At 38.2% G+C, this 12,039-nt stretch overlaps 1 protein-coding gene across 3 annotated transcripts in view; it reads right to left on the bottom strand.

Annotated features, from left to right (window-relative positions):
• Nucleotides 1-12,039, bottom strand: part of KIAA1958 (KIAA1958 ortholog) — a 183,395-nt gene that overhangs the window by 81,425 nt on the left and 89,931 nt on the right. For 2 of the 3 annotated variants that reach the window (XM_012641149.1, XM_012641151.1), the window contains exon 1: nucleotides 5,481-6,671. In XM_012641149.1, coding sequence (XP_012496603.1) covers nucleotides 5,481-6,645 — 1,165 coding nt within the window. In that variant the 5' untranslated portion in view covers nucleotides 6,646-6,671. Of the gene's footprint in view, nucleotides 1-5,480; nucleotides 6,672-12,039 lie in introns of those variants that run through there. The other variant, XM_012641150.1, reaches the window with a different exon arrangement.

The raw sequence follows: 12,039 nt of genomic DNA, 5'->3' as shown, positions 1-12,039 counted from the left end.
AAAAAAAAAAAAAAAAAAAGAAAACAAAATTTTAGTCTTGTTTCTTCTTGAAAGAAGTATACATTTCTCATGGAATAAGGAAATATGTAAAATAATACGTGTACCTATGTATATGCATATATATATGCACATATATATACACATAAGCATACACATTTATACTTACTTCTACCCTTATGTTAGTACACTGCTCCAGTATACTCTGCCTTTGAATGAAATGCATAACAACTCTTCCTACCTGCCCATATGAAAAAACCAAATGCTCAAAACCAAACCAAACCAAAACAACCTCACATAAGTAGTAGTAAGTACTGTTTTGCTGTCCCTCTCAAAAATAATACTTAGAATGTTCTTAGAAGAACACTCCCACCTCACCCCCATGCTCAGCTATGTGGTTTGCGTAGGACTGATCTCAATACTGTTTCCAGGGTGGGGGCCTAATGCCACTGTGACTGGGTCAGGGATTACCGGGAATGCTGTGGACACAGGTTCTGTCTACTGCTAGATGTGAAATCTGGCAGCACAACCATCTTGGGTCCACACAGGGATCAAGTATTGCAGGTGAATCTAATAGGGAAGAAGCCGAGGTGAAAAACGGCAAGGGGGAAACCACACGCTGTCTAAACCCTGGATGTAAGCTTGTTTGAAGATCTGTCCTTGGACTATAAGGCAATTAAGTCTCTCCTTAATGTTTAACTCAGGTTTTCTGTTTCTGACAAGAGAAACCATTGTTTATTGTGTCAACAGAGACCAAACAACTGGAAGTAATATATACCTTAATCAATTTTTTAAAACTTACTGAATTCAATTTTATATGAGTAATTTTTCAAAAAAGTATATTAAATGATTTAGACTACACTACTCTTTCTCTCTGAATGCACTGTTTTGCACAAAATATAATCAAACAGTAAAAATTATCAGAAAACATAAAGAGATTAATAAAAACAATTAAAACAAGAAGCAGACCAATAATAAACAACATGGAATATGTGGTATATGAATCAATTCAGTGGGAAATGGGAATTATTCAACAAATAATGCTGGGGCATTTGACTGCCTGCAAAAATAATGACATGAGATCCCACCCCAAAATATATAACTAACTGTAGAGTTAAATGTTAAAAAAGAAAGGGGAGAGAAGAGGAGAGGAGAAGAAAACCATAAAAGAACCAGAGAAAAATATAGATATTTATGTGATCTCAAAGTAGGGAAAGGACTTCGAAAGCAAAATACCAAAGACAGAAAAGACGACAAAGAACAGTCTTCATAAAAATTAAGAAAATCCATATCTCAAAAAATGTCAACAACAAAATTAAAAGCTAATGGTAAAGTGGGAAATGTATTTCCAACACACGTGATAGACCATGAGTTATTATTTCTAATATAAAAAGAACACATACGAATCTATTATGAAAAGATAAAAATGTGTATTTTCAAAAGAAATATATACATATTACAAATCTGATAAGCAAATATTTCTTGCTACCATAAAACTTCTGGGAAAAGAGTTGATTAATAAAAGGGAACCTTGCACGAAAACATAAAGAAAGCTGTATGTATGTGAGTATATTTAATAAATATACATATACACATAAAAATCCAAATCAATGCAATAAAGATAAAAATGTGTATTTTCAAAAGAAATATATACATATTACAAATCTGATAAGCAAATATTTCTTGCTACTATAAAACTTCTGGGAAAAGAGTTGATTAATAAAAGGGAATCTTGCACGAAAACATAAAGAAAGCTGTATGTATGTGAGTATATTTAATAAATATACATATACACATAAAAATCCAAATCAATGCAATAAAGATTTAAATTTCATTATGACAAATGCCAAAAATTTACATAAAAATCTCAAAAATTAATGGAATTCAAGCTAGTGGTAGGTAATCAATAATTCTTCTAATAATATATGTCCTCTTTACTCATTGTTTGCTAAGATTTGGATTGAGCACTATGGCAGGGTTGACATGAAAATTAATGATTTTATCCATACCTTGATTAACATTTTATAACTTTATGAGTTCAGTTCTGAACAGAAATAAGGATGATTTTCCACTAGAAGAAGAGAATTTAAATGGCCTTAGTAAAACTAAACAAAAATAGAACAATTTCTCTTTGTTTCTGGTAGACTCAATAGTCATTTGTCAAATTATTATTTAAAAAATATTATTTAAAGATATGCAGTACTTCTGTAATGATCTAATAAAGACTTGAGCTTACATAGCATCCATTTCAAAAGAGCCTAATTTAGCTTTCAGCTAGTTCTTTCAGAATCTTTCTTCTTTGCTTAGTCTCAAGTATGTTTTAAATATTAACTGTGTAAGGTCCATCTGTACAAAGTCATTCATATACATTTGCACATGTTAGAGTTTAAATTTTTTAAAATCTATGTTTAAAATGATTATCTACTATAAATAAATACGCAAACACAAACAAATGAATAAAACTTTAGAACACAGAATCTAGTTGGGTCCTAGAGAACATAGGTACATTATACAGTAACTCTATATACCTCTCACAAAAGAAAAATGTGAATCAGATTTTTATTTGTCCCACTGCTGTTTCTAGTCCAAACAGTGTTTTTCTAAAGCTAATGACATCCTCAGCAATATGATATCGTTCCACAGAATAATGGATCAAAACATGAGGACCAGTCCTTAGGAAATCCCTATTACCAGTTCTTCATACTGTTTTTTTTGAAGGTTCAACTCCAAGCCAAACTAGTCCTTCTGAGAGTAAAGCCAAATCACAGTTTATGATTGTATATATTATGTGCTATCCTTGGCCATGCCTGCTTTTTATAGCTATTATAAGACATGCAATTCCCATGAAGGAATAAAAAAACCCTTAGAGAATGTAATATACGCAATAGTAAATCAATTAAAATTATTTCTCTTTCAAATAGGCTGAATTTCTTTCCCCAAATAATTATATGATAAGACATATATGGTTTGGTAAAGAGCCTCAGTGTCTCATTTACTATCCACTAGGCAGATACAAGGAAGTCTTGCATCTTGCTTTGCAGGGTAAGTTAGTGGAAGGGTAGGTGACACAAATAATAGTCTTACCAAACTGGTACACTGGACCACTTTGCAAAATACATTTCTGAATTCTACCCTCGAATATAAATGAAGTGAAAATATAGAAAACTCAGGGTAAGTCTATTTATAAAAACATAACTAAATAAATAAGTAAATAAAGGCAGGGGGAGGAGCAAAGAAACTAGAGTCCTAACTATTTAAGTGAAAAGGTACTACGCATATCCTACATATATCAACAGTTAGATTTCCTAGAATAAAGACTTTCACCAGGCTAATAAAGATAACCTTTTGTCTAGTGATGTGAAGATTAATCAAAGACCATGTCATTATTCAACGATTAAAGTAAAATTTTTAAAATTTTTTTTTAAAAAGAAAGAAAAAGACAACCCATGACATGGAAGAAAATATTTGCTGACCATATCTGATAAGGGTCTTATATCCGGAATACGTAAGGAACCCCTACAACTTACCAAAAAAAAGACAACTCAATTTAAAAATGGGCAAAGTATTTAAATAGATATTTCTCAAAAGAAAATATACACATGGCCAAAAAGCACATGAAAAAAAGTTCAATATCATCAGTCATTAAGGGGGGAATGCAAATCAAAAGCACAAGATACTACTTCACGCGCCCAACAGGATACCTACAATTTTTTTAAACATGGAAAATAATAAGTGTTGGTGAAGATGTGGAGAAAAAGGAACCTTTATACATTAGTAGTGAGAATGTAAAATGGTGGAGCTGCTTTGGAAAACAGTTTGGCAGCTCCTTAAAAAGTTAAACATAGAGTTACCATAGAACCCAGCAATTCCACTCCTAGGTAGCTACCCAAGCAAGATAAAATACATGACCACATAAAAACTTGTCACAAATGTCCACAGCAGCATTATTCATAATAGCCAAAAGATGGAAATAATCCAAATGCCCGTCAACTGATAAAAGGAAAAATAAAATATTGTATATTCATACAATAAAATATTACTTGGCAATGAAAAGGAAAGAAACGCTGCAACATCGACCAACCTTGAAAACATGCTAAGTGAAGAGGGAGGTAATATATGATTCCATTCATATGAAATGTACAGAATAGGCAAATCCATAGAGACAGAAAGTAGATTAGTGGTTGCCAGGAACTAGGGGGCGAGGAAGGGTGACTGCTAATGGGTATGGGGTTTCTTTCTGGGGTGATAAAAATGTTCTACAATTAGATAATGGTGATGGCTGTACAACTCTGTGAATATACCAAAACTCACTGAATTGTACACTTTAAAAGAGCGAATTTTATGATAAGTGAATTATATCTCAATAAAGCTGTTACTTAAAAAAGAAAAATGGATAAACTGAAAAGGAGAATTTTCAATCAGGATATAAATATTTTCAGTATATATTTTATGAATCATATCATGATCATTTAAAAAATCACAAATGGAAGGTTTCCTTTGGGGATCCTAAAGTTGACACTAAAATTGGAAAAACATGTTTGTAGAGCAACTTAATTCTAGGAAGTTTCAGGGTAAAAGCACAGGTGCCTCAGGCTTCTGGGAAGCTTTTCCCAAAATACATGACCTTTTTGAGAAGGACTGAAAGAAACCACAATGTGTCACAGATTTCTGCTTTCTATATTCTCTGTAAGTCTCTTCATCCTTGTCAATGTTTCTACTTCTAGCCTATTAGACTTGAATCATGAACTCAAAAGCATGGGACCAAATCTCCCTTATATAATAATAGCCCAGAATGAATGTCAGAATTAAAGAACATTAGAATGTGAGAATTACAGGTGCAGGGACTTTCTACAATTATTTCACTCTCCTCTCAATCATTCCAGATAGGCTCATATATTCCAGAAATGCGTGTTACCTAATTCTTTGAAATTTTAAGAGAAAAGATCAAATACTTCTTTGAGAAATGTTCATTGCTTTTTTAAAAAAAACTTATTTCAACTACCACAGCAACTAAAATGAATAGCAATGCCAAGTTGGCTCAGGCAAATAAATAATAATGGAAAAGCGTTAGGTCTACTGTCATTATATGCCCTACCCAACATGATATTGGCTTCAAACAGCAACTAAATACCTTGGTATTGACAAAAAAGCATCTTTTAAAAACTTTCAGAAATAACTTTACTATATAAAAATTCAGCTTACGGTCAGATATCAACCTTAAATCTAACCATGCAATATCAACAGCACAATCTTACAGCTGTCCTCTCAGCCCTAAGGTACATCAACTGGATGGATGGCCCCAATGCTGATGAATTTCCTTTATAGTATCACCTGGATGTAATATATTTCATTGTTTCTATCTTTCTGAGACTAACAAAGGAGTAAATTCTAGCAAACTGAGCCAATGGTTTGGGAAGTGCTGACGGCGCGGAATTCTTTGATGCACGTGGAAGAGGGACTTGCTGTCGCCTCACATGCCATACCTGGTATGCACTGTGCTGTGGCCTCAGTGGTTATGGTTGGAGCAACTGGGGCCTGCTGCTGACTGGAGCTCACTTCTGGCTCTGTGTTAACTGAGGGAGAAAGGGCTACCTCACAGGAGGAGACCTGGCTGGGCAGATGGGACAGGAACTCTTCAGAAGCAACATGCTCATCCTGTCCAGGCAGGTGCAGGGCAGACAAAGGGATACTGATTTGTTTGTTAGGGTGGGATGTGCTCACAGGCATCTGCATGGCCACCTGCTGGCCATGGGCACCCGGGGGTCCTCTGTTTGGCGAAGCCAGAGATACCCTAGCAGTCTTCTGGACGATTGGTCTGGAGATCACAGAGGGGGATGCAGACATACCGTGTGGGTCTAGCTCCGTGCTGATGGCAGATGTTACGTGGGGAATCAGCTTAGCAGACCCGACACAGGAGGGACCAGCATGAGTCTGAGGCTTGGGTTTTGCCATCTGTGTCAATGACAGGGTTGGTCCATCAACCCCTCCTGTCAGCTCTGCATTTGCCACAATGTAATAATCCTCAGGAATCTCTTGTTTGATTTTCTTGATAATGACATCATTGCTGCATTCATCTACCATCTGCACCTGGGAGCTTGAATGGAGGGAAGACGGGACTATTCCAGGCCTTTTGCGACTAATGCTTTGAGGCCTTTGGTTTTGGGGTTCAAAGTCACTATCCTCATCTGTAACAGAGGACTCACAAACCATGTCAAACAGGGTGTTCTCATCTTCATATTCTTCAACAGCTTCATCCAGTTCAGAGGGCTCACTGCAATAGGAGAAATCGCAAGAGTCTCTGGTCCGGTTACAGTCTAGCTTTGCTTTCACTGGTCTCCCAGGGTACCTTTCAACAGGGCTAGTCTGTGTCTCAGAAGGCACCCCGATTATACTGGGACTATCAGAGTTGAAACTTCTGTTATCCTGGAAACAGACTCTCTCTTGGGACCCAGCTCTGCAAGTAGCTGTGAGTGGCCAGTGATAAGCATGGCCAGCACTACAGCCCCACATTGCTGTCAGGTTCCCATGGGAACCTTCTGAAAGCAAGTGTTTCAGGTTTGGAATGAGGCTGCAAATGGTCCCATGGCTGTGGGCCCAGCTGACCAACTTGGACAGATTCTCAGATGAGGTATGAAGACAATCCTCCATGTTCCAGGATCAGCAGTGTCTTTCCTAAAAGGAAATAATCAAAATAAGAAGGCATTATTATCTCATTTCTTCCAACTATGATCATTTGGCATAAAAAAGAAATGCAGTTCAAAACTGAATCTAGTTAATATCACTGCATACAAGCAGGGACTAGAAGGGAATACAGGGAAAAGTAAAAACAGCTGATGACTTATGGTTGTGGGATTTGGAGAAAAATTTTGTTAGTTTCCTTTACTGTTATAATAATTCTTCCATAAGAAAAAAAGAGGGAAAGAAAAAAGGAAACAATTAAGCAATAAAAAAGAGGGGAGATTTTCACAGGACATTTTACTTCCAAAGTCACACAGAGAAATACTCAGTCAGCCCCTTAATGATAAAATGTGTATCTTACTTATATTAACCAAGAGGATGCACTTCCAATGTCACCCTTAGTCATCAGAAACATCTAGTAAGGCAAAACCAACAGAGGAGGTTTGCATCCATTCTAGGATGGATGTCAGAGAAGGGAAGTCAATCCTCAGCTGGTCATCAGAAAACAATGCAAATGGGAGTCCAAGGAGAGAATGAGGAGCTAAATTTGCGAAGTGGGAAAGAAAGCCTTCAGCAGGGAAGGGAGAACAGATTGGGAGGACACTCGCTGGAGGGGTAGGCTACAGACCGGAGGCAAAGATGGGGAGGCACTCTCACCACCCTTGGCAGCAGCTTCCCACCTCCTGACTGTCTGAAATTCCTAAAATACTGCCTTTCATCCCACAAGTAGTGGTAAAAGGCATGCCTGGTACATTCCACCATCTGAGGGTCCCATAAACCCCTAATAACCAACTACCAAATAGGAGTAAATCATTCCTTACTGAGCAGGAGACAAAAAGAACCACTTGTTATGAGTCCTTGGCTGGGTAAACATGAGGACAAGATGGACAGGAAAAACGAAAGGGGGTGTGTGGAGTCTGCAAGTGGCTGGAAAGGCTAAGTAAGGCTCTTCGAGGAGGGAGATCCTGGGAGAATGGGGCAGGGAGGCACAAGGATCTCTGTGTGTGGTTTAGTCTGCCCTGGTCATCTGCAGCTGTGGTGACAAGAGGTGCCTCTCCACTCAGGCACCAAGGCCTAAATGCAATGCCAGGTGGTCATGCCAAAGTACACACCTGAGCCTGTTTCCTGCCCTTCTTCTGTGGCTCCCCACCCGATCAGCAGGGTTAGGTTAAGTTCAAATCCTTTAACATATTATTGAGGCCTTTACTGATGTGGCCACAGTTGCCTCTCAAGCCTCATTTCCTACTACTCCATGGCTTTTTCGTATTCTTCTTCTTGTCCCCACTTTTCTAAACACAGTTTCTCACCCCACTGGGCCTCTAAAAATTCATTCTTTGGCTTGACATGCAGCCCTTCTCTTTCCTCCCCTGGCAAGCCCTTTCAAAGCTAAACTTGGAACTAGGCACAGTGGTGTGTGCCTGTAATCCCAGGAGGCTGAGGTTTAGGCTGAGGCGGAGGAGCGCTTAAGCCCAGGAATTTGAATTCAAGCTTGGGCAACTTAGCAAGACCTCCAAGAAGAAAAGGAAAGAAAGAAAAGAGAGAGAGAGAGAGAGAGACAGAGAGAAAGGAAAAAAGAGAGAGGAAGGGGGAGGGAGGGAGAGAGAGAGAGAAAGAAAGAAAGAAAGCAACAAAGGAATAGATTTGGCATGACCAAGTACTTTTTTCACAGCTTGCCTAGAATAAAAGAACAAAACCAAACAAACTGAACTTGAGGCCACCTCCTGTTGAAGTCTTTCCAGACTCTCTTCCTGTCTCAGAGATTTATTTAGGTTCCCTTTACCCATGCCTCTGTCACCTCTTGAGAAATATGCCTTTGCTGTACTATTATCATTGATTTTCTTGTCTGTCTCCTGGACCTGACTGGGGATTCTCTGAGGGCGGGACTATGAGTTAATTATTCACTCATCCATGAGGACCTACTTGGGGACACAGAAATTAATAAGACGTGGTCCTGCTCTTGAGATGTTATAATCTATTGTCTGGTATATAGTCATTGCAGAATAAATGAATAAAGAATGAATGAATATATAAATACCACCAGTGCCATCAACACTAACCAAGTGAACACATAAAACTCTCAAATAAGAAACATGAAATTTCCTCCCATCACTTTTATTGTAATCATTCAAAGGGTTAGAGGGTTTTCTCTCTGATGGTGTAACCAAAACAGCTGCCTTGTGTATGTAGAAGAGTTAACATATGAGCAATCAGATTTCATGAAGCAGCACAGAAAATGGAAAGAACAGTGACCAATCAGGGAGTCGGGAACTTCAAATTTCAGGCCTGGAACTGCTGTCTGGGGCCTCAGATAACTCACTAATTATGTCTAAGCCTAAATGACAGGACTACGTGATCCTATGCTTCCCTCATACTCTAGCAATTTAGGGACTTAGTTATATTTCTTTCATACAACTTTAGTTAAAGTAGAAATGCAGTTAAAAGAGAAAGATTGGTTTGTGTGGGTGTGTGTTTGTTCTAAACTTTTTTTTTTTTTGTATTTGTTAATGGTTTATTTATCAAGAGAAACTATTCCTCAGCCTACATATTCATAGCTCAGGAACACAGGTCAGTGACAAACTTCTATGTAAATCAACCCAAAGAAATTCTTTTATGTTCCCAAATCACTTTGCACTCTGAAAGATGCCAGCCTTCCTCATCTCCACAAAATCTTTCATAGAATCATAATTTCTGTAGAAATCTGCATATGCCTTCTTTCTTGGTTCAGCCACACCAAACTTATACAAAGCTGCAACCCCCAGGGATATGATGAATGCTCCAACAATATGAATCTGCAGACTCCTGGCCAGGAGGCCACAGGTCTGAGGTTTCGGCAAAGCGCTGGAAGCCATGGTAGTTACTGTCCTTGATGGGTATGCCAACCTCAACACGCCCTTCCTGCTGATGGAGAAACGAACAGCCTTTTCCAAACTTCTTAACATAGCTATTTAATTAGTGTAGCAGAGACTGCTATTTTGCCTACCCAATGTCCATTCTTAGTCCTTACAGAGAGTCCCAACTTGCTGGGGCAGTAATGTGCTCACTAAAGCTTATTTCTCAGCTTCCCCTGAAACAGGGGCGGCCCTATGACACAGTTCTGGCCAAGGACATGTAAATGGAAGGGGTTTGGATCATCATCCTGAAGGACACAATCCCAAATGCCATAATTTTGAATGGTAAAATCCTGAAAGATCAAAATCCTAAAGTCTAAAATCCCCCAAATCACAATCACAGGATAGTTGCATCACATGGGGTAGAACTATTACCTTGTTACTGTGTTTACTTGGAAACAAAGTATGGTTTAAGGAGAGGTGTATGGGTGCCAAATTGACAAGGGGTGGATTTATGGACTTAATTTTAGGTGTCAACTTGACTGGATTAAGGCATATCTAGAAACCTGGCAAAGCATTATTGTGAATGTGTCTGTGAGGTTGTTTCCAGAGGTGTGTGAATCTGAGTGGATTATGTGGGGATGATCTGCCCACAATGTTGGCAGACACCATCTAATTGGTTGGGGACCCAGAGAGAACAAATACTAAAGGTGAATTGGTCTTTCTCTGAAAGCTAGGGCAGACTTCTCTTCTGTTGCCTTGGACATCAGAACTCCAGGCCTACTGGCCTTTGGACTCTGGACTGGGCCATGATAATAGGATTCCAAGGTCTCTAGCTTGTGGGACTTCTCACGTGTATATATGGAGGGGATATAAAGTCCCCCTCCCCCTCATATACATGCATGTGCGCACACACACACACTCCCGCTATTGCTTCTGTCTCTCTGGAGAACCCTAATACAGATTTGGTATTGGGGAAGCTGAATTTCATTCCTTCTTACTATATTCCTTACAACATAATGAAAGAGATCTGTGAAACTATTCCCTCACAAAAAGGCTGCGATAAGTTAAGCGTATGAAGCTACTTAATGGTGAAAGATAAAAGTTTAAAAGCTAATCATTATTGGTGCTACGAAAGCAGAAAACTGCTTAATTGCAATGGCCAAGCAATAACCAGACTTTCAAGTGGACAGCATACACTTAGAAAATTTGTACATCATAGCTCTCCAAATACAAGTGCAGTGAGTGTTTCAAAGATCACAGAAGTAAAAATGCAGGCAAAAAATACAAAAAAATCTCCCCTGACAGATTATTCAATCATGTACGATTTCTGCCTTTTGACACGTGGCACCCTGCTTGTCTTCAAAGAAAACCCTTCATCAGAAAATAAAAAGAATTCAAGGAGCTCAGCGACCTACACCAAAGACAGTTGCTGATATTGAGGTTCCTCCAGTGTTACAAAACACATTAAATGGTGAATTATTCTTGATTAGAGATTTGACTATTGAAGAAAACAAACTTTATATTTACCACTAAATCTAATATACAAAAACCAGCACATGCTTCACTTTGGCTAATGGATGGCATTTTCAAAACTCTCCCCACTGTTTTTAAATCAACTATATACAATTCATGCCCGTATTGGATTGGAAAATTCTAGAACTTATCCACTCATGTATGTATTAATGACTGGAAAAAGTAAAGCACTTTATATACACTTATTTGAAAACTTGGTGAACTTTGCAGAGGAAAATGGATTCAACTGAATCCCCAAACCATAATGACAGATTTGGAATTAGGTACAATCAAGCCTCCTAAAAGTAAATTTCAAGGGGTTACCAATAAAGTTTATTTGTTCCATTCAGCCCGATGCATTTGGCAAAAAATTCTGATGAGTGGATTGGCCACACAATACAGTAATGACACAAGCTTCAGTTTTAAAATGTGTCATTTGCTTGCATTGGCATTCCTTCCAGCAGATGACATTCCAGGGGCTTTTAATAAATTAAAGCCACATTTGGCTGAAAAAGCCAGCAAAGTTACTAACTGGTTGAAAAATAATTATGTGCATAGTAGGATAAGAAGGCACTTAAACAACAGTGTTGCTGTTTGATCACCAGTATTATTTCCACCAAATGTGTGGTCTGTACATGAGTGCATGGGAAATGGATTTCCACATACCCAAAGCAACACAGATGCATGGCACAAAAAATGGGAAAACTTAATAGGAAATGCTCATGTCATTGTATACTGAATCACAGAAGAATTTCAAAAAGAGCACTGCCACATAGAAAATGAATATGAGATAAACAGCAACACCATAATAGTCGGAGACTTCAACACCCCACTGACAGCACAGGACAGATCCTCCAAACAGAAGATTAACAAAGAAACAATGGATTTAAACAGAACTCTAGAACAAATGGGCCTGACTGACATTTACAGGACTTTCTACCCAAAAACCACTGAACATACGGTCTTCTCATCACCTCATGGGACATTCTCTAAGATTGACCATATTCTAGGACACAAAGCA

The sequence above is a fragment of the Propithecus coquereli genome, unplaced genomic scaffold (assembly GCF_000956105.1).
Source record: "Propithecus coquereli isolate 6110/MARCELLA unplaced genomic scaffold, Pcoq_1.0 Scaffold163, whole genome shotgun sequence".
Classification (NCBI taxonomy): Eukaryota; Metazoa; Chordata; class Mammalia; order Primates; family Indriidae; genus Propithecus; species Propithecus coquereli.
This window is presented reverse-complemented; position numbering and strand designations above follow the sequence as displayed.